Here is a 23709-nt window from a genome sequence, read left to right as displayed (position 1 = left end):
ACAGATGGATAAAAGGCACGACAGTGTTTTAAGTTTTGGAGGACAGAACATAGATAGAAGAGTCCTTGCCCTTCTGGAGTTTTCAGTCCTGAATGAAGAGGAGCGTAGACCTCGGAGGCTCCTGCGAGCACGCTGAAGCGCCTGGGCAGCCGAGGCGGCCCTGCTGCAGGCGGAAGCCGGCCAGGCAGGGCCTGCTGGGTGGGCACGGAGGGCGCACAGTGGAGTTAGGAGAAGGGTAATTTGCAGAACACGGGAGTGGATAGCTTTCCTCAGTGCCAGGAGTGTTGTTGAGTTCTGGGCTTTGTTTCAAAGTAGAGACTCACACAAATGGAGCCCGTGTGGAGATGGCCGTCAGGATAGTAAGGGCTCTGACGTGAAGCCATACTAGGAACTGCTGGAGCACCTGGCGGTGATTATCTGGGAGAAGCCGAGATCTTAGGGTGGAGAGGCGCGAGAGTCGCCTTCCCCTAGGCTGGGGCTGTTGGAGGCAGCTGGGAAGATGTTTTGGACCAGATGATGAGGAACTTTCTTGCCTTGCTAAAGATTTTGAGTTTTATTCTGTTGGTAATAGGGTGCTACTGAGAGCTTCTAAGGAAGCAAGCAGTGAGATCTAGCTGGTGGTTCAGGAAACACCTTGGTTGGGAATGGAGAACACAGAGGAGGAACAGGTCTGGAGAGGGAGGCGTGAATTTGTGAAAGCGCCAGGCAGCAGTGTGGAGGTTCTGGGAGGCAGTGGCTGATGCTGGGGGCGTAGGTGACGTCATGTGGGAAATGGGAACTACTAGGGACTCTGGGAAAGGCCAACATTTAAATGATAAGCTGAAGGGCATGATGGGGAATGCAAGAGGTGGGTCAGAGAAGCAGAGGAAAACCAGAAGATCATACCTTCGTGGAAGCCAGGAGGAGAGAATTTTGAGTGTATGGTCGGTAATCCTACAACAAGCACCACCATTTGTTGAATGACGTTCTTTTGTAGAGAGCCAGACGGTATGCTAAATGCTTTCCAGACATCATTTCCTTCAGTTCTTATAGGAGTCCCATAGGAAGGCACTGATGATATCGATACTGATAAATAAGGGACTGAGGACCAGAACGTCAGCCTTCTTGGGAGGCAGGCTGTGGGCTTTGGTGTGAGATAGGCTGGGTGTGAGTCCCTCCTCTGCCCTTGGTAACTGTGTGAACTTACGTAAGTTACTTGATTCCTTTTCTCTAAATGAAATATAATGGCCTCATCTCCTGAGGACAATGGGGTTCCAAGGTTGTCTTACAGTAAGTGAAGCAGGAGCCCCTCCCTAAACTTTTGCAAGGCCTTGGCTATTTCCCAGTGTCACCCAGCTGGTCAGTGGTGGAGCTGAGACTTGACCCCATATATGAATTCATAGCCTGTGCTCATGCCTTCAGGCAAAGGAGGTGATATAAGACTGGAGTTTGAATGCTTGTGGAGTTGAGGAGAGGTGTTTTAGAGGCAGAAGTCACCCGAGCATGCCCGAGCCCAGAGGGGAAAGAGGAAGTAGAAGGGGAGAGATTAATGCTGCCAGGGAGTGGAGGTGACTGGTGGGAAGGTCACAGGGAGACATATGTCATGGCATTCAAATACAGGTGAGGGATGACCCTGAAACCAAAACAGGTGTTTCTTCCTCAGAGATGGGGGGGACAGAAAATATGAAGGGAGGAGGAAACACAGGAAGTTTCAAGCAGGGGCAAGGAAGTGTCAGCATTCTAGCAGATGATTTCTGTTCTCTCAGGAATGCAGAGGTGGGTCAAGGTCTGAGGAGTGGGAGCTAGGATTTGGATGGAAACTTCAGAAAAAGAGGCTCGGTCTCCTCAGCCATCGAAGGCCATGGGTTGGGGAGGAGAGAGGCAAGGAGGAAGAGGGCTTGGGAGACCGCTGAAGACGCAGCCTTGAGTGGTGTGCCAGGGTCTAACTCAGGTTTGTGGCCACACCAGGCAATGTGATGGTGTAGTCGGTACCTGGGGCCGTGGTAGGGAAACAGGATGGTTAGGTTGGCCCAGGTCTGGAAATACACCAGTTGGGCTGCAAAAGGACAGAGTGTGTGGCAGTGAGGCGATGGCTGCTGGGAAGGCATGAATCAAGGGAGCCCAGGAGACGAGAGTGGGAGGAAGGGACCCTGTGGTCCGAGGGGCAGTGTCCTTTCTTCCACTGTGGTTGATTACCCAGAGTATGGTTAGGAACTTTTAATGAAGAATACATATGACCCACTTACAGCTGTGTTTCCCAGCAAATGTAAGGCATCTGTATGGAATGCTTTATGGCAAGAATGGCTGCATACCTCACACCATATCAACATTAGCTGGATTTTACCCACGACGTGACCATCAAAGCTGGGCTCTCAGAACCACTGGACTCATGGTCATAGGTGTACTCCCAAGCTCTTGGATCAGGCGCTTCCCCAAGGAGCAGCGCCTGGTTCCTTTTACTGAAGAACTGTTTTAGAAATCAAGATTTTGGTTCTAGGTGTTTTTTGTTGCTACTGGAGTGTTGTTACTTCTAGGTCCTCTCAGTTGTTGGAATTAGGGAATATGTGTTTGTGTAATAACCCATGTCTATACAGATATTTATGAATATATATTCATTTGTATCTATATTAAGCTAAACACAGCTTCATACTGATATCTCAATTATAGTCCATTACCAGGCAGATCATCCTAGGCTCCCCCTGCCCCTCCCCCTTGCCTTGTTTGTCTGTAACTTCCTGTTCCAGCAGTGAGAAACCTGGCACCAACCACCTACCATCTATTTACTTAATTGGTCAATTCCAGTATACATGTATGAGGGTGGACAAAAATAGGTTTACTGTTGTAATACAAGTAAATAATACAATAATAATAAATAATAATACAGGAATAAACTCTGTGTTTCATGTACTGACAACTGTGAACCTACTTTTGCCTATCCCTGTAGAGTGGTTTCAAATTGATAATTCACTCCCCCCAATCCCCACAGGAAACAGCTTTATCACCTGGAGCACAGTGTTAAGTTCAGTTCATTTTGCCTTTAGTCTTAGCTCTAAAAAGTTCCTTTGTTCAGTGCTTACTTTTATCCCCCACTCCCTTACATGAGATTGTTTCATACATTTATGATGCAGTAGATTATTTTGCATTTCATTCTCAGATCCCCTTGTCAACCTCAAGTGATTTTTTAAACATTGTATACATAATTTCACTATTTGTGCTGTAAAGTTCTATGAGTTTTGGAAAATATATAGTTTCGTGTATCTGCCATTACAGTATTACTCAGGATAGTTTCACCACCCTCAAATAATACTCCGTACTTCATTTATTAATCTTCTCTCCCCAGACCTATGGCAACCACTAATCTTTTACCAACTGTATAGTTTTGCCTTTTCCAGAATGTCATATAAATAGAATCATACAGTATGTAACTTTTTCAGACTGGCTTCTTTCACTTAGCAATCTGTAGTCAAGATTCATCCATATTTTTGCATAGCTTAATAGCTCATTCCTTTTGATTGCTGAACAGTATTCTACTATATAAATGTACCACAATTTGTTTATTTATTCATCCATTGAGGGACATCTTTGTTGCTTCCAGATTTTGGTGATTATAAATAAGGCTGAAATAGACATTTGCATGCAGGTGTTTGTGTGGACATAGATTTTCAAACCGTATGGGTAAATACCTAGGAGCTCTGTTGCTGGATTATATAATAAGATTGTGTTTCTCTTTGTAAGAAACTGCCAAATTTTCTTCCAAAGTAACTCTATCAGTTTGTATTCTCACCAGCAATGAATGAGAGTTCCTGTTGCTCTGGATCCTTGCCAGCGATTGCCAGTATTTTGGATTTTAGCCATTCTGCTGTGTAGTGGTATTTATTTATTTATAGAGAGAGGGGAGGGAGGGAGAAAGAGAGGGAAACATCGACTGATTGACTCTTGTACGCTCCCAGCCGAAGACCTGGCCCGCAACCCAGGCATGTGCCCTGACTTGGATCTGAACCAGTGACCCTTCAGTTCGCAGGCCAACACTCAATCTACTGAGCCACACCAGCCAGGGCTCACTGTTATTTTAATTTGCATTTACCTGATGATGTGTGAGGTTGAGCATGCTTTCATATGCTTATTTGCCCTCTGTATAATTTTTTGTTTTGGTGGGTGTTTCTTCAGATCTTTTGCCCATTTTTTGATTTTGTTTGTTTTCTTATTGAGTTTTAAGAGTTCTTTGAATATTTTGGATATCAGTCTATTATCAGGTGTATGTTTTGCAAAGATTTCCCCCTAATTTGTGGCGTTTCATTTTCTTGATAAAGTATCTTTGACAAAGCAGAAGTTTTTAATTTTACTAAAGTTTAATTTTTTAATTTTTTCTTTCCTGAATTGTGCTTTTGGTGGCATACCTAAAACTTATCACAAACCCAAGGACGTATAGATTTTCTCTTATTTTTTTTCCCCTGGTAATTTTATGGTTTTCAAGCTTGTGAGCCATTTTTGTTAATTTTGTTTAAGGTCTAAAGTCTGTGTCTAGCTCCTCCCCCCCCCCCCCCCCCCCCTCCCCTTACCTATGGATGTTCTACTGTGGTTCCTTTCTTCCTTGAATTGACTTTGCAACTTTGTCGCAACTCAGTTGACTATTCATGTGGGCCTATTTCTGGGCTTTCTGTTCAGTTCCATTGGCCTCTGTGTCTATTTTTTCTCTAATACCAAACTATGTTGATTTTTTCAATTTTTATTTTTAAAGATTGTATTTAATTTATTTGTAGAGAGAGAGGAAGGGAAGGACAAAGAGAGGGAAGGAAACATTGATGTGTGAGATAATCAGTTAGTTGCCTCTTGTACACACCCAACTGGGGACCTGGTCTGTAACCCAGGTGTGTGCCCTGACCAGGAATCGAACCGGGGACCGTTTGGTCCATGGGCTGGTGCTCAATCCGCTGAGCCACACCAGTCAGGGCTGATTACTGTAGTTTTGATATTGGTTTGTGTGAATCCTTCACCTTTGTTTTTCTTTTTGTCTATTCTAGATCCTTTGGCTTTTCATATAAATTTTGGAATCACTTTGTCAGTATCTATAATCTAGCTTGGTGGGAACTTGATTGGGACTGCATTGGGATCTCAAGAATTGACATATTAACAATAATGAGCCTTCTAAATACATGAGCACAGAATATCTCTCCATTTATTTATATCATCTTTGATGTTTATTTCAACTTCTTTTTTTCTCCCTATTTTGGATAATTTATATTGACCTATCTTCAAGCTCATTGACTCTGCTTTTGGTATTTCCATTCTGCTATTAAGCCCATCCAGCAAACTTTTATTATGAGATATTGTGTTTTTCCATACAAAAGTGTTTTTTTGTTTCTTGTTTGTATCTTCTGTTTCTCTGCTGAGATTTCCCATGTTTTTATCAACTAGAGCATATTTACCTTGATCTCATGGAGTATGTTTGTAATAATGAAGGGGACCCAAAAAACTCAGAATTATCTTCTGGAGGGGGGACCCCTAGAAGTATAGGCTTCCCCCGCTTGGTGAGTGTTCTAGGAACCCACCTGTATCAAGTGTACCAGCTGGCGTTGTTGTGAGAGACTGTGTTTGGCTTCAGTGAATTTTTTTTTGAAGACTATTTCAATATGTTTACCCATTTCCTGATGGGTGATTTACAAGTGCCCATGCCCACCACACTGAGTGTTTAGCAGTTTCTGACCTGCTAAAAATGGCATGACGCCTGTGCCACCCTCCCTATTCACCCGTTCTCTCCCTGAGTGACTTCTGCCTCCCCACCCCCCCATGAAAAAAATCCTCAAAGGAAAGCGTTTTGCCAATGTGGAAGAGGTGAAACAAAACACAGCAGAAGCATTAAAAGGCACAAAAATTGACGAGTTCAAAAACTGTTTTGAGCAGTGGAAAAAATGTCTCGCCAGGAATGTTACATCGAGTGGAGAGTACTTTGAAGATGACTGAAGTTTAAACGTGTAAGAATCAATACACAATATTTTATAAATAAAGTCTGTTTTTTGGGTCCCCCCTCGTATGCCTGAAAGCTCCTATCTGATCATTCCAACGTCTGGATCACTTTATAGCATGTATTTGTTGATAGTGTTTTCTCTTGGGAATGGGTCACATTTACTTGATTCTTCACAAATCAGGTAACTTTGGATTATCTTCTGGTCGTTGTGAATTGTGAGCATTATTTCTGGGAAACTCTGAGTTATGTTATATTCTTCTCAAGAACATTGATGGTTTATTTCAGCAGGCAGTCAGCCTGGCTAGACCCAAGGGCTAACCTTGAACTCTGTCTTGTCTTACGTGAGTTCAAGTCTCATTCAGTTCTTTAAGCCTTTCCTGTACTTCTTTGTCTTATGCATGTTAGTTAGTGGTCACCTGAGAATTGCTGAGAGTTCACATACAGAATCGGGGTCCCCTTCTTCTGCCCTTGCCTGCCTAGGGGTCCTCCTCACACTCCAGTGACTGCTTTTGCTTTTGCTTCTTTTCCTAGCTCCTCCAGCCAGAAAGGCAGCAGTTTTTCCTTCAGAGTGTTAGCCACTCATGCTTTCAGGGCAAAAACCAGGAAAAAGCAACGAAAATCCAGGAAATGCACCCTGTGCCAGTTGCTACTTCAGATTTTTGACACTCCTCAACAATTTGACTGCTTGTTTTTACTCTTAAGTATACTGATCAGTTTTGTCATTGTATTTTTCGTTTATAGCTGTTACCTGTGGGAAGGTCAGTCTGGAGGGGGCTCGCACTGGCATATCGGAAGTGAATTTCTGCCTGCCTTTTTCTCCTAATGCCATTTCTTGGAGATCTTTCCAAGTTAGTATCTAGATGACTTCCTCAATCTTTTTAATAGTTCATGATAGTCTATTATAACCGGGCTCCTTCTGGTGGATATTTATGCTGTTTCCCAAGTTTTGCTTTTACAGGTAGTGGCACATCCAATGTCCTCATCCCCTTACACATTGTTGCGAGGTCGTGGTGGAGAAAAGTCTTGGGACCTCAGGCAAGGTTTTTCTTGGAACCCTGAAAAACACTCATTTTCTTGGGAATGGCATAATTTCTGCTTGACTGAAGGCCTGGGCCGGGTCCCTGGGCACACCCAGGGGCAGGAAGGGACCAAGGAGAGGGGAGGCCACGGGGAGTGCCGCGTATGTCAGACGTCTCAGCAACTGACCTGAGCCCTCAACTGAGAGGAGTTACGGGTGGATGACGCAAACGCGACACCCCCAGCAGTCCCCACAAAACTGAGTGTTTTGTCTAATTACCCAATTTTAAATTGGTTATTTATCAACAGAGAATGAAAGTTACCTTTGGACAAAAATATAGCACATTAATCTAACAAAACAGGTATTGCAATCGTATGGCATTTATCCAGAAAAAATGAAAACTTGTGTTCTTGCAAATACTTGCTCACAAGTGTGCATAGCAAGTTTACTTAGAATAGCCCCAAATGCAAATACCCAGATGTCCTCCAACAACAGACTGATAGGCTGTGGTATATCCATGCTGTGGAATGGCACTTAGCAATTAAAAGGAATGGACTGTAGGGACACCTGGATGAATCCCCAGAGAATTAAATGGGATGAAAAGGTCTAATCCCAAAAGGTTTACATATTGCATGATTTCTTTTATAAAACATTCTTGAAATGACAAAACTATAGGAATAGATCAGAGATCGATGATTGCCAGGGTCTAAACAGTGGATGAATATGGGAGTGAAGTGGGTACATTTATAAAAGGGTAACATGATGGACAGGAATGTCCTGTAGCTTGACTGTATCAATGTCACTATACTCTGTGATATTGTACCATAGCTTTTGAGAGTTAACCACTGGAGGAAACTGGGGAAGGATGCACAGGACCTCTCCGTTATATTTCTCTGTATGCCTTCCAGTACCCAGAGATGAATCTACAGTTATCTTGTAATAAATTGTTTAACTTAAAAATATATTTTATCTTTTTCAATAATGGATCTACTGTACTTTTTTAAATGGCTGCTTTCCTATGTCATGGAATATCTTATTGTAGCCCATGTCCCATATGCCCGGGTGAAGAGAATTTGTGTTTGTCTATTTATTTGTTTTGTGTAATATTTTTTTGGTAAAAATTAAAAGAGAAAGTAGGTAAAAGCTAGAAGGAGGAAAAGTTTCTTCTTACTTTCAAACAAGTTCCTTAAAACTACTTTTGTGTTGTACATTAAAAAGAGATTTCCTTTCCCGGGAGTTTCACTCTCGACTCTGGTGGGGACCCGGGGGTCAGCATGGGTCAGCCGGCTGTGGTGGGGTCTCTGAGCTCTGTGACAGGCTATGAAAGGCCTTTCACTTTTTGGCACTAGCAGACCAAATCTACCTTAGAAATGCCCTGAAGTGCTTTTGTTATTGGCTGCATTTGAGGGTGGCACCTATTTTTCCTCTTCAGTCACTTGCACATTTCTTCTCTTCAGCCTCTCCCTCCACCCTCGACCTACTCTGACTTAATCAAATTATTGACATAAGCAGTATTTGCCACTGAGAGTCCCAAGGTGTTCCGGGTTCAGCACTTCGTGCTGCAGGTGCACACAGCACCCGCGTCCATGCCATGCTGGTTCTCTGTGAAGGGAAGGTAGGCTTTCTAGGAAGAGTGTGTCGTTTATTCATATCAAATACCCACCCATTCATATCAAGAGAAGTAAGGAAACCAGAATCCACCATTATTTTACTCAAAACCTAAGACCTAGAAAAATTCACTTACAGACAAGCTGTATGAATCCAGCTGTTTCGGGTGCTAACTGTTGGGCATCGCTGTTTCTGCAACTCTGGGGGCTGGACACACACAGCTGAGTGCCCAGGTCCTGCTGCACTCTTACCGTGCTGCCACACAGGGGCAGGAGCCTTGGCCACTGAGGACAACGACAAAGAAGACAGTGGCTTCCTACAGCCCTTATCGTTGCCGGGCCTGTGAGCTTGCTTTCTTCTCTCTACTGAGGGTGAAGTTACTGTCCTCTCTCTGCAGAGGAGGGCACTGAGGTTGAGAGCAGGAGTTACCTTGACTTGCCAGCGCCTTGGGGCCCCAGTCCCTGGAAAATGCCTAGCAGAAGGGTTTAAGGAGCTGCTGTTGTGGGGGCAGCAACTCAAGACTCACAATGCTTTTAATTTGGGCAGGTTCGGGGGACACCGCAAGCCTGTGGCAACCATCTCCGTGCTTCCCCGGCAGTGCTCTAACTTTCAGTCCAGAAAGATGACCCTAGCTTAGGTTCTTGCGGACAGCAGGAGGAGCGGCAGCATAGTTGGTCTGACTCCTTCAGTCATCTGAGACTTGAGACTTAAAAACAACATGTTTTCTTAGGCTGGTTAAACAACCACCGCCTACCTACGGTTCAATGCTAGCTCAGCGCACATTTCCATTGACTTAGCAACTTGTCTTTTGCATCAGGCTTTGAAAGTTTTTGGTCTGAATTGATCAGGTTTCTGACAAATCTGGAAAGAGCCTACACAGTTTACATAGCCCCTTTACACTTTTCCTTAACTTCAAACATTCTCTGCCTCTGTCTCTCTCTCTCTTTTTTAGCATTTAACTTTAAGAGACAGGAAGCATCAGAAGATAAACTCAATAATGAAATGAACATCACAAAAATAAACGCAATAATTAAAATATGCTGTTTCCCCCCCTCCTACTTTTCCTTCTGTCTTCTTTCTTTTTTGATGGGAGTGACAGAGGGGAGTGTGGGACAGGGTCGGAGGAACCTGGGGTGGCCTCCATGAAGCTGGGCAGAAGCTTCATGCACTGTCAGAAGCATACAGTGGGCCTCACCGGGTGTGTCCAGCTCTCCCCGGCGACTGGGTGACCACCTGGGCGCATCAGGAGGCCTGTCTCCCACAGTATCCCCCTGGGCCTGCCAGGGGGCCTGAACTTACAGTGGTTGCAGTCCCCGATGTTGGGGATAGGACACTGAAATGACAGTAGGAGGACGTGAAGTGAAAATAGCTTTATTGGGAGCTGTACCATCGTTAGCATAGCTTAATAAGAGTTCATCTGTGCCAAGCATGTTGCTAAGTTCTTTCTGTATATCTTCTCAGTCAGTGCTTCCTAAAATTGACCCCTGGTTAAAATACCCCCTGATTCAGTAGGTCTAGGTTTCAGGGGCCTGAAGTTTGCATTTCTCACAAATTTCCTGGAGATGCTGACACTGCTGCTGGTCCTCATCTCTGAGCTCTAAGTTAATCTGCTTAAAACAATCCATGAGATAGGTAACATTATGCCCATTTTACAATGAGGAAACAGCAAGAAAAGTCAGGGGACTTGACCACAAAGCTCATTGCAACTGACCATATCTGCTAGGTCAGTGTGGTTAATTTGTCTGGGGGAGTAGCAAGTGCCCAGGAAAGCCCTAGACAGATGGCCCGGCAACCCTAGGGCGTTGTGGTGTGTGTGTGATGGGGCTTGTGAGCGTCAGGCATGGAGAGCGAGGACACTCTGGGGTGATGCCTGGGGGAGGACCAGCCCTGGAGGTGCTGTGGGGGCAGCGCGGGGGCCTGGGTATTATCAGGAGAGAGTGGCGCCAGAAGGGCCAGGTGAATCACTTGCTCTCGCCCCCACCCCTGTCCCACCACACCTGGCTTCTCTCTGTATGGGGTTCTGTCCACGCTATGCCTCTTCTTCTCCCCTTCATATTTCCCATAAAACAGGGAAAGATAGTAAAAAAATAAAATTAATAATAATAAAAATTAGGAGGATAATAAACTAACTTTTCTTTTTGAATTTATTTCATGATGTTACAACTCTTTGGAATCTTGAAACTAAAACAAAGTAAACTAAAGTAATAGGTCCACATTAGTACAGGAAAGAGAGGGAAGACTCAGAGAGTATACGAGGCTTTTTCCAGATTCGCTGCAAATTCATTAACTCAGGTCTGAAACGCCGAAAAGCTGAGGAGAGGAGGGCATGGCAGCGCCGGAAGGTGTAAAGAGAGGCTGCAGACCGGTGGCCCGCTGGCCAGATTCCACTGACATGTTTTGTTTGGCTCACACAATATTTGAAAAATATTCAAATCAATTTAAAATGTGGGAGTTTTCATAACAAAACCCGTGGTTTTTAAGCTTTTCTTGAGGGATGCGAGTGCCAGCTCAGGCTGGTGAATGGCCGACCCTGGGAACCGTGTGCCCACCAGCACGCCGCCCCTGGTCTGGAGCATTCCGGGCTCGCACTCAGAACAGTTACCAGCTGGGTGGCGCTGGGGTTGGCACTTCCAGGACTGTTCTCCGGCCCTGCCCCGGCAGCCTGTGTGTGTGAGTTCCCACTGAACCCGGAGCACAGTGGGCCCGGAAGCAGCAGGCTCGCAGTAGCACAGCAGCCCTTGTTCAGGTGGGCGTTAGGGGAGACAGGGACCATGCACGGACACGTAAGGGACTTCCCTGCTGCCTTCTAAGACAGTGTCATCCATTTCTTTCCTTTAAAAACATTTTAAAACGTGTTTTAGAAATCTGTTTTCTGAAATTATTAAGATTATTTTATGAGATCCATGCAGTCTATGCGGTACTTTACAGGGCGTATCTGGCCACAGCTGGGGTACTTCTGGGTGTTTTATGGCAAATTATTCTCGGATTACCCTCTAATGCAGGAAGGCCTGCCTGTTGTCTGAGCTCCCTGGGTTGTATAGAAAACGCTTGGACTTGATACAAAACAGCTGCCTCAGTCAGCTGTTCCAAAAAAGGAGCATTTTAAGGCTGAAGCAGCAGGAAAAAGGTTTTTGTAGCTGGTGGAGATTTTGAAAAATGTTAAATTACTCTTTCCTTGCCATTAAAGTGTGATTTAATTTTGTTACTAACAAATTGTGTAAATCTAAAAAGAAGAACTCCAAATGAGGGTTTGTTAAGGCTTTCTGGCAATACAATACAGTATGTCCTGGGGGGTGTTTTTCAGGGGGGGTGGCAGCTCAGAACCCCCACTGACCTCCCTATCCCTGGGCCTCAGCCCTGCTGGGCTGGGGTCAAGGGGCCAACCCCTGGCCCCCCTCCTCCCTCTCCTCTGGGCCCCTGCTGAGACCAGCAACAAAAGGGTCAATTGTCTGAGGCCTTCCTTTGTCTCTGGGGCTTTATGGGCCTCTCTGAATGCCAAAGTGGGCTATGAATGCCTATATTTATGTATATGTGCCAGTGCGCATATATGTGTACATGTGGGTATTGTGCACACATGTGCATGCATGCGTACATGCAACATGTGAAAAACGCACACATTAGTGCATGCGTATGCGCGCATGTGTATGCATACGAGTGGACAATGTATCTGCACACACATGAGCACACATGTGAGTATGGAAGTGTGCACACATGAATGCACTTGTATGTGTGCATATGTGCAAGCTGGGTATATATGTGCACACACATGCACACATGTACATGTGTGTACATGCAGGCAGTAGTGAGACTTGCTTAAAGCATTTCTGAGTTGCTGATGCTTCTTAGCAGGGCCTGACTGGCTGACGGATGTTCCTCAGGCACAGCTACTCACCTGGTATGTGCTGTGGTACAGAAACCTCAGAACCTTCCACATCCCCTGCCTCCTCTAGGGTTAGATAATGTACAGGAGTGAGGATCAGGCATGAGAGGCTCCTCACACAGCTTACTGGCCTCCCTTGCCTGTTCCAATCTGGGTTTCATGGCAAAGCTCACAAGGACTTTTCCAGAATGTTCCAGCACCTTCTCGGGGCTGCCTAATTGGATCCAGTGCATTCCGTGTGGAGTTTCAGCCATATTTGCAGAATGACTGTGAATGCCCTGTTCCCATCCACCCCATAAGCCGGTTTCCATGTGCCTCTGGTGCCTTTGCAAGGGCTCTGGTCACCTTGCTTCCTGGTGCGGCTTTACCAGGCCTGTGCTCACAGTCCTGCATGTGTCGTGGCTGGCCTGTGTGACAAGATTCATACTTCCTTCCTTCACAAAGTTGTCCTTTAAAAAATGACAGTAAAACACATTGGATCAGAAGCCAGGGAAAGACTAATAAAAATGCTGAATTAAAATTCACCTCTGAAGGGTTTATCTGTAAACTCTGTTTAGCCAGCACAGCTGCCATTTGACAACTTGTTCTTCGTTTTCCTGATTCTGTCCTTCCAGGGCCCATTTCCTCCCATGCTCCAGGAAGGGCTTATCTTTCAGCTGTGGAAAAGCCACCAATTAAACTGTCCTCCAAAGCTTATCAAAATATTCAGTCAATAAAATTATCTTATAATTAGCCAAACTATAAGCCAGAAATTCTTAATCCTAGGAAATGTAAAAATTACCCAGCACATGAGATCTATAAATTGCTCATCCTGACCTTTGGCTGAAGATTCTGTTTTTATTTCATTTCCAAAATAGTTTTTTCCTTGTTCTTTAAGTTTTTGATTGTCCCCAAGGCAACTTCCTCTGCTGTTGGCTCAAGTCGCAGAGAAAATATCCTGGCTTAGTTGCGATACATCATTCTGTGCATCCAGGCGAGTGTGATACGATATCAACTTGATATTGTATAATTCATGCTTCCCTTTGAGATATATGTTTTGTTAACCTGTGCCTATCCTCCCAGACTACTGATGGCTCATTGTTGTTGATTCTGTACTTGGGGTGTATGTAGGGATGACAGCAACCAGATTCTTCTGGAGCTGAGCAGTTCACACAGGGGCTGGGGGATTCTGCGTATGCCACGCTGAACAGAGGCATTGGGCTTTCTCATCTCAGTGATGATTTTACTTCTAACTGTCTCTTCTGTACCCCTTCCACCTCCCATTGTCTAGGGACCCTCCCGTCATCTTGTAGGACGCAGGATGGCGCCACAGAAGTCACCCCACTTCTATGGCGGTAACATGAAGGAAATCAGCAATAATGTGTTTGGAGATGTGAACGCGTAACTCAGATAGACTTTTTGCATGGAAGTGGTGTTATCAGTGATGCTTAGGATTTTGATGGACTGCTGTGAGTTCCTTAAACCAGTGATGTCATCGTTCAACCACGAGTGGGTTAATGAGACTCATGCAGTTGTTATTGTGGCTGATGAGTATTTTTTACATGATGGAATACTTTCAAAGTTCCAAAAACTAACTTGAAAATTAAATTTTGGAATGTGACATTTTAATAAATGGGGTATTGCCTTATATAGAGAGGTAGTTATTATTAATAATTTTCCTATTAGGCAGTTTGCACACATGCACACACACAGAGATATAAACACAAATATAGAAAAATTGCTCAATCTTTACATTCATCCTGAGAGAAAATAATAATTTTGCCCATTTTACAGTTGAGAACACTGAGGCTCTGAGAGCTTAAATAACTTGCTGACATGCAGTTAGCAGTTGAAATGGTTGGCCTAACACTTCCGTGACCCACTACTGGTGGTATGTGAACGAGCTGGGCCCAGGCCTTGTGACTGGACCCTAGTTATGCCTGAGAAGTCTCCACGACGCCTGCGGAGTAGGGGGGAGTCACAGGGTCACCTCAGTTCCCACTTGTGCTGTGGCCCGCAATCATGCACACTTTCTCTTGGTGTCACATGTGGATTGCTGGCTCGCTGCCTTGCTGTCTTCAGAGCTGTGGCCTGTTGGAGTCAGGCTTATTGGGTTGGTGTGACCCCTCAGAAGGGCTCTGGCCAGGGGGACAGAGGATGGTAGTACGCTCCTAATAGAAACCTCAGAAGGAGTGTACGTGGCAGTCCCATCCTGCTGTGCTTTGTCTCGAGAGTGGAGAGAACCCTGCTTTGCCTATAGAAATGGAGAGTACTGTGGTGGTCGCTCTGGGCTAGCATAGGGAAATGGGGGAATGTTGGTCAAAGGTACAAACTTCCAGTTTTAAAATGAGTAGGTTCCAGGGATCTAATGTAAAGTGTGGTGACTGTAGTTAACAAACTGTATTATATACTTGAAAGTTGCTGAGAACAGATTGTAAGTGTCCTCACCCATTAGAGATAATTATGTGGGGTGATGGAGGTGTTAATGAACATGGTAATGTGTGGTAATTATTTCACAGTGTACGCACATATCAAATCACCAAGATATACACTTTACATATGTACAATTTTATTTGTCAATTATACCTCAATAAAATTTTCAAAAACATATTTAAAAAAAAACAAAATAAGTGGAGAAAAAGAGCCCTGTTTTGAAAGTCTTTCCAGAGGAGAGACACCTTCTGTTTCATCCACAACAAAATATTGTAAACCTCTTTAAGGTCTTTTCAAAATGTGATTATCCTCTAAAAGCTAAGTTTAAACTAAACATCTATTATTAAAATGTGTTATTTATGAAGTATCAACAATGGGGCATAATAGCAAGTGTTTAAAAATCATTGACCACATTAAGTTAATTTTCTGTAAATTCAGCGTATTCTTGATATTATTTAGTACGTATTTCTCTCTTAATTTCAGCTTGGGTTGACGATAGCCATTCACTACAGCCACAGGTAAAGTTCATATTTTTTAAGGGAATATACCTACCGGTTTATACCACCAGTTGGCTTGAGTCTGCGGGGTTCTGAGCTTCTGCACGGACAGTCGCTCTGTCCGTGATGCCAGTGTCACAGCAATCAGTCGATTGGCAAGAGTTAGTCACGATTTGGAGGAAGAAGCTTTTTACATAAAGTAGTTGGTAGTAGCATGTTGTTTTTTTAAAAAATTTTAAGAAACTTTTATTGATTTTTAGAGCGAGAGGAAGGTGATGGGAGGGAGGGAGAGAGAGGGAGAGAGAAGGATACACACACACACACACACACACACACATATCAAATCATTTATTTTCCTTTTCCTTTGGTGGAACTTCCCTCATAAATGCGTCCTGAACAGCAGGGAAAGCAGCCACCTGTTTCTGCAGCAGAGCTACAGGTGCCTCTTCCTAGGAAAGCTCAGATCTTGCTCTTGTTTGGGGAACAAAATGTGCTCTTCCCCGTGGGGGTGAGGATTACTTTGCGGTGGCTCTCAGGAGAGTTCTGGCTTGTGCAGGCATTCAGTCTGTGTGGAGCTTGAGGAGAAAGCTTTCTTTTTAATGCTTTGTCACACCAAGGACTTTTGTTTAACCATCAACATTTTTGCATCAGGGATCAGATAAGAGAGTGGAGTAGGCTGGACAGCGCCTGTGTCCCTATGCTCCTCCGCGGCCCAGGCCTGTGTTTGTGAGCAGATCCCTGCTCTGCACTCTCGGCCTGGTAGGTGCCTGGTGCCATTCTTTATTGTCTCCAACACTCCACTGGGTTGGTGGAGAGTCTTCCCCAGGCTGAGCGCTTTCTTCCCTTGGGAAGGAAGAATTGTCTTTTTATCACTGTCTGGGCAGCAATTTGGATATGTCTCCCCATGGGTGGGGGCAGGAGGTATGCTCTGGAAGGGGGCTCTTGGCCTGAGTTGTAAATGACTTTGCCTCTGGTCCCCTTCCCCAGAGCAGCCTAGCCGTGCTGAAGAAACGTGGTTATGAATCCAAGCAGAAAGGTGGGCTTAAAGCCACAGCCCTGCAGGAGCTAAGGACAGGAGAGCCTTTGTGGTGAAGGGACAGACGGGTGCCGATTTTAGACGGGGCAGAGCTTTGTTCGTTCTGTGCCCACATTAATGGAATCTGCCCCCATTTCTATGGCTGTCTGGTGTCCCTGAGCTACTGTTTATCATGCCCAAGCATTCTGTGGGTCAGAGGCGACAAAGTTCATCACCACCAATCTAATGCCAACAGGAGTCCCCAGTCTGGTGTATAGTAAACGGAGAGACTTTATTCAGGTGAACACTGCAAACCAGAAAAATGCAGCCTCCAGAGGAAACTGAAAGTGTGCTCCCCTTGGGGGGGTGGGCGGTGGAAGCTGCTTATATAGAGAATGTGCTCACTTTTATCAGTCCATTTTTATGCAAGTGAAGGATCCAAATGTATACAGTTTGATTGGTTCACATAGCACTGTCTTGATTGATTGGAATCAGACGTCTTGAATGGTTGTGAAACTGATCTGACTGGCCAGTAAAAATGCAATTTAGAATTTAGCTGTGCAGCTCCAACTGGTCAGATGAAGCAGGTCTCAGCCCATTGGACAAAAAGTGATTCCAGGATGTCCCTTATAAGGTTGACCTAGATGGCAGGAGCACAGTGCAGGAGGCTGGCAGTCCCGTCTGTGGCTTTTCTCCTAAAAGCAATGTGGTTGAGAGACTTCTGTCAGAAATGGCTGCTAGATTCTGGTTATGAATTTGAGCCCAGTTACCCACAAGGAGTCCTTCTTAGCATGTATATTCCTTTCTGGTGTTAACAAGGATTTAGAAAGGGCAGTCAAGATGGCTTGTATCTACATCCACTAGGATGAATATGATAAAACAGCCAGAAAATGTCAAATGTTGGAGAGAATGTAGAGAGATTGGAATCTTCATACACTGCTGGTAGGAATGTCAAATGGTGCAGCCTCTTTGAAAACAGTCTCGTGGTTCCTCAAATGACTAAACACTGAGTTACCATATAACACACAATTTCACTCCTAAGTATATAAACAAGAGAAATGAAAACATATGTCCATGCAAAACTGGTACGTGAATGTTCCTAGCAGCATTATTCATAGTAGCCAAAAAGTGGAAACAGCCCAGGTGGTCATTAGTAGGCGAGAAGATGCATGGAGAGTGGTATATCCACACAATGAAATATTGTTCAGCCATGGAGAAGATTGGAGTGCTGGTGCATGTTGCAACATGGAAGGACCTTGGGGACATGCTGGGTGAGGGAGGTTGGTCACAGGTGTCCACGTATTGTATGATTCTGTTTGTGTGTGTGAAGAGTCCAGAGTGGGAAGGTCCATGGAGACAGAGAGTGGATTGGTGGTCGCCAGGGCCTGGGTGGAAAAGGGAAATGAGGAGTGGCTGCTGATGGGTGCAGGGTTTCTACTGGGGGAGGTGGAATGTCCTGGAATCAGACGGTAGTGATAGCTGAACAGCTCTGCTAATGTTTTAAAGACCACTGAACTGTATACCTTGAAAGTGAATTTTATGGTATGTGAGCAATATCTCCGTAAAGCTAGTATCTTAAAAATGAAAAAAAAAATGGCTTGTGTCTGCTCCACAGAGTGTGGGGACTGTGGTGAAAGACTCAAGGCTGGGGGCAAGGTCATCTGAAGGCCCATTCACCTGTGTGTCTGGTGGGGGATTCTGGCTTATGGCGGGGGTAAGGGGGAAGTGGTCTCTGTTCCTCTCCCCATGGGCTAGTTTAGGCTTCCTCACAGCCAGGTGGTTGGCTTTCTTTGAGTAAGTGTCTCAGAAAAAGAGAGGCAGCTGGAAGCTATCTCCTTTCTGTGATCAGCCTGGGAAGTCCCTGTAGCATTCTTTCTGCCTACTCTATTGCTTGGCGCAGTTGCAGAGCCCATTTGCATTCAGAGGGAAGGAACAGGGACCCCTCCTCTCAGTAGAAGGAGTCTTGGTCACATTGTAATAAGAGCTCGAGAGGTGGGAGGTCTGCATGTGGCCATTTTGGGAAAACACAATCTGTTGCAGAACCCAACTGCATCTTGGAATATTTAGTTGGAGCGCTTGTGAAAAGAAATTGAAGACTCTCTGTCTTCTTCAAGGCATGTAGGCATTGAGATACACAGAAAGAACGTGTTGGGAAGACTTCAGGACAGACGCAGCCTTGCAGGAAGAGGCACACCAATCAGAGGAGGCTTCTCAGAGGAAGCGAATCTTTAATCACCCGTGTTCCACTAGAGTGTGGGAGTGGGAAGCAGACCCAGAGGCTCAGGCAGATGCCCTGGCAGGCTGATCCTATAGGTCCTTGAGAATTCAGAGTCTTTAAACTACTGTTTGACATCAATTTGGAGAAGAGGCAGAATGTGGAGAGGGTGTGGAAGGATGGAATTGATCTAAGCTGCCTCAGTCTATACTCTTAGTAGTTCAGTCTCAACCACAAACATCATTCCGGCCTTGGAACAGAAACCCTGCACAGAACTGGGTGGATTCAAGGGGGAAGTTCAGCAGCTATCTGTGGTATGTGAGCAAGTCTCTTCAGGGTGCAGGCCTCCCCACCCAGGTGGCACAGCAGTGTCTTCTGGCCAGGCCACCCATGCTGTCACAGGAGATGTTCTGGCAGATGGGCCACCCTGTGCTGTGTTTGCAGAGATGTTTGCTGTCCTGTCCCCTGTCCTGGCTCTGGGTTGTTACGGAGAGAGCAAAGGAGTCATGGATATTTATATAATGCAGCAAAAAAACAAACAAAAATCTAAATAAGTCAGAAAAGAAAGTAATGAGATTAAAGAGGAGGAAAGTGAGGGGACATCTACTGAGATTCCCTGCAAGCTCCGAGCTCCTTCACTACCTGCTTCAGGAACTGGGGACTCTGAGTGATTGGCAGCACAGAGAAGCCAATCTTCACAAAAGGCTATCTCTGCATCTGTGTGTTCCTTGCATAGGAGTCAGAAGACTTGAGGAGCAGAAAGGACGATTAGGAAGTGGTTGCTGCAACTCACAGATGGAGGGCAGGCCTTTTGGCTTGGCTGGGCCTCTGACAAAGTGTCAATGTCCAATTCACACATCAGATATACACGAGCCAAGGTGGGCGTGTTCCCAAGGGTCATTTGACCTATCCCTGTATCAGCAGCATCTTGAAATAACGCAGGTATTATTACAGGTTATGCTTTCCAAAAATTACTTCTAAAATACAAGGAATTCTGAACTAAAGTTCCAGGAAGCACAGCAGCATCTGTAAATTGTGTCTGTGTGTGTGTGTGTGTGGGGGGGGTTAAGAAACCGTCTTCTGGAAAACCCCTAGTCTACAGAAATTGATGACAGTTACTAATGTGTCACTGAGAGCCATTTGCAGGTCAGGCCCCACCGCCTGCCCCTCACCCTGCAGTCTTATCCTGTCGCTGGATTCTGCGGGCACAGGAGGAACCTGCCTTTCCTCTCAGAAGGCTGCAGGGCTCTGCGTTGCCTAGCGGTCGATCTTGTGCCTCTCCTGCTGTCTGGCCCTGTCACTGACCTCTGCCCTCAGAGAGGAGGAGGGTTTCTGGTTATGTCCTGTCTTTAAAAAATCCTACTAGCTTATTTAGCTTAATTGAAACCATCATCCTTTTGTTGATTATGTTTTTCTTTTTTCTGTAAAATATACCTGATATAAAAAGTTAAATAGTGTATAGTTACTTCATTGGTGTTAAGTACTGTTGTCCCTCAGCATCCATGGGGATTGGTTCCAGGACCCCTCACCTCCTACCATGATACCAAGATCTGTGGATGCTCAAGTACCTTACATAAAATGGAATGAATATAAAATTACACATAACCAGTTTTTGCACATAAGTGACAGCAGGTTGTACCTGCATATCACTTCATGTATGTAGATTAAGCACAGTGCTCGGCACATGGAAAATTCAAGCTTTGCTATTTGGAACTTTCTGGGATTTTTTTATTTCTGAATCTTTTTGACCCATGGTTGGTTGATTCCATGGATGCGAAACCCACAGATACGAGCACCGACTGATTATGCGTGAAAATTGTTGTACTACCATTACTACCATCCATCTCGAGAACTTTCTCACCTTCCCAAACTGAAGCTCTGTCCCCATTGAACACTAACTTCATTTTCCCATTCTTGCCTTCTGGGAACCCCAACTCTCTATGAATCTGACTACTTTAGGGACCTCATATAAGTCGAACCATGCAGTATTTTTCTTTTTGTGACTGACTTACTTCACTTAGGGTATCCTCAGTGTCCTTCCATGTTGTAGCTTGTGTCAGAATTTCCTTCCTTTCCAGGCTGCATAATATTCCATTTGGATGTGTTTACACAATTTGTTTATCCCATTCATCAGTCAGTGGACACTTGGATTGCTTCCTCCTTTCAGTTGTTGTGAATAATGCTTCTATGAACATGGGTGTGCAAGTGTCTCTTTCGGGTATTTACCCACAAGTGGAACTGCTGGATCATACGTGCTTCTATTTTTAGGTTTTGAGGAACTGCCATTGCTTTTTAAATGGGGCTGCTCTTATGCCTTTTTAGTTCCAGGTTGTGCCAGAGGTCCACGGTTACTACTGAGAAATGGTTTCCATGATGCTTGTCACTTGGACTCAGAACCCACGTGGTAGAACTGAGGGTTTCCTGGGTCCTTTTGGTGTGGATGGGGTACTTCTAGAAACAAGATTTGGGACTTTAGATTCCAATCACCAAGTCTGTTTCCGGAATCTAACAGGAGGGCCAAGGTCAAGAGGGATGGTGGAGAAAACCCAGGAGACTCCTGTAGTAGGTGAGGGTGAGTGAAGGGACGAGAGGAGGAAAACGTGTTTCCAAGATGACGATGTTGGAAGGATAGTTCACTTCTGAGGAGGAATGAACTGGGGGGGACTTAAAGGACATGAATGTGGAGAGGAGTGGAAGAAGTCACTAAAATCCTTCAGTGGTCAGGCTGCTAGAGACATGTTGGGCAGAGCTGCCTGGAGCAGGAGGCGCCTTTATGTGGTAAGAGGGGCTCAAGGCTTGAATGGGGTCTGGTACTGTTACTAGGCATATGCATTGGTACATCAGCTGTCAGATCTCCCTTGTTATAATGAACATGTTCAGGGGTCGGAGCACCCTCCTGCTCACTATCCCATGCATACCCAGCCTCTCCCACTCCTGCCCCCAGACATGGTGGGTCAGCTTCTGACTCCCGCCAGACCAGTTACTCAAACCTGTCTGTGTAGTGCAGGAGTGCATGAGTGTGTGCGCCTGTGCACACATGTGTGAACATTGTGTGGGGTAGGTACTGTCCTGACTGCAGACATCCCAAGAGGAAGAGCATCTGCTGTAACTAATTGGGCATTTGACAATAGGTCCTGCACGCACTTCATTTATTATCATGGAGTTTTCATTTATTTTTGTAAAGTCAAGTCATTTTCGCAGAGTGGAAAATTGTCTCTTGATGTTCATTCCCCACTGTTTGGCTTGAGGTTTTTGGGTGGAATCCACACGGTGGTGACAGCTGGGTAACCCCCAGAAGTGCCCTTTGCAGATAACAGCTCTTGGGGCCCCACCACCCACACAGTGGGGAAATTGTTCCCCACTGTGTGGGTGTTTTGTTTTTTCTTTTTCTGCAAGATTGAAAGTTTAGATGATCTTCCTGCCTGTCACAGTGCAGCAGCCTGAAGAAGCCCTCACTCCTCGTGGGAACCCCGGGCCAGGATGAGCCAGGGCCAGCGGTGATCACGTCACCTTAGCACTCACCCTCTAATGCGATGGAGAGGCCTCGGCAACCAACAGCATGGGGTTTTTTGCACATGGCACCAAAGCCCACATTTCCAAGAAAAGCTTATGAAAGCAGGGTGTGAGAGCGGTGAATGAGCCTGCAACAGAATTATTTTGTTGTGTTTTTATCTTTTTTTGGTTATCTTTCTTTAATAGATGAGAAATGGAAGCAGGTTTTCAGTTTGGTTCTGCTCTAGTTCATTGGAACGCCACAAGGGCTTGACATTTTAAGATGAGCCTAAAGATGTGTCACAACTGATTTCTTTCTGTAGGTTCTTACAGGTTTTAAGGAAGGCCAAATTTGGTACCCTGTTCAGGCCTGTGCCCTAAATCTAATATTGGAGTTATAGGTACCAACCCCCACAAAAGTATTTGAGGTCCCTGAGGGCTGGCAAGGGGAAGGGAGAAGCAGGGAGCCTACACATGGTCAGAAGTGGGCCGGGTTTGACCGTCCCTGAGCTGGACTGGTAGAAAAGCCTTTACACTAAATTGTGGATCATGAGACCCAACAATCCATCCCAAGCCAGCCTGTGGTGTTGGATATGGGTGAGCTCAGAGGGCCCAACAGGAAGTGAAGGGGTCGTGTGCTTTTGTGTTCTGATTTAGATTAGAAACGGAGTTTGAAGTTCATAGATGAATCAGAATGCTTATTGAACAGACACAATGCACAAATGAAATTGTCATCTTGAAATCCCAAGGGAGGAAAAGATAAGAAACAGGCCATAAGGTCTATTGGACTTTGATTTTGAGTGTTGGCAAACACCTCTCGACTCCCATTTGCAGCTGGTTTGATCTTGCAGAGACAGCTGGGGTAGACTGTGTTCTCCAAATTTTGTAAAAATAAACAAAGATGCCTTTCTGCCCTTTTTTCCCCTTCCAGAGAATAGCTGTTTCTGTCACTGGGGTTCTCTGCTGACTGTTCCATCTGTCTCTATTTCAGACTTCATAGTGAGGCTCTGACCAGATTTATACATGGGGTTGCCAAGAATTTTATTCAATCTTAATGGTATAACCTTAAAAGCAAAGCCATCTTTCAGAAGGTTGCAGTTTTTAGATGACCTTAATACAAAATATTACCCCAAGAGAGCAGAATATGAATATTCGGGGGATGTCTGAGTTATGTGCTCTTACCTAGAGATGTTCTTGAGGGCCAAGGTGGTGGTGCTGGCGATTGCAGTGGAGCTCGGCCAGGGGCTGCGAATGTGCCAGGGGAGTGGTAGATGCTCTCAGGGCCCAGGGGAGGAAGGAGTACATGAATGTGTCATCCCATGCTTCTCCATGCCCTTTGAATCTCATGTCTGGTGTTACGTTGGTATCCTTGTGTTTTAGGGACCTCTGGTCCAGACTCTTGGCCATTTCCCCAGTCAGACCTACTCATCCTGTCTGCTGCGACACCCATAGGACCGTCTTCAGGGAATCTTCTGCTTGCCACCAAGGGGCTTTTTCTCAAGCACAGAAGCTTCCATGGGCTTCCATGCCCAGATAACAGAATTCTGATTCTTAGCATGGGATTCCAGACCTCATCCCAACCTCTGTCTCCTCCCACTGAGCAGCCTTGAGCTTCAGGCCTCCCTCAC

At 45.2% G+C, this 23709-nt stretch overlaps 1 protein-coding gene across 1 annotated transcript in view; it reads left to right on the top strand.

Moving 5' to 3' along the window:
* Window positions 1-23709, top strand: part of ACOXL (acyl-CoA oxidase like) — a 264136-nt gene that overhangs the window by 29001 nt on the left and 211426 nt on the right. Inside the window, 1 exon segment of the mRNA XM_054575576.1 lies at window positions 15346-15380. Coding sequence (XP_054431551.1) covers window positions 15346-15380 — 35 coding nt within the window.

This window comes from Pteronotus mesoamericanus, unplaced genomic scaffold, assembly GCF_021234165.1.
Source record: "Pteronotus mesoamericanus isolate MK-2021 breed Mesoamerican mustached bat unplaced genomic scaffold, CSHL_Meso_final contig_311, whole genome shotgun sequence".
NCBI lineage: Eukaryota > Metazoa > Chordata > Mammalia > Chiroptera > Mormoopidae > Pteronotus > Pteronotus mesoamericanus.
The sequence above is the reverse complement of the archived record's forward strand: the minus strand, read 5'-3'. Positions and strand labels throughout refer to the sequence as shown.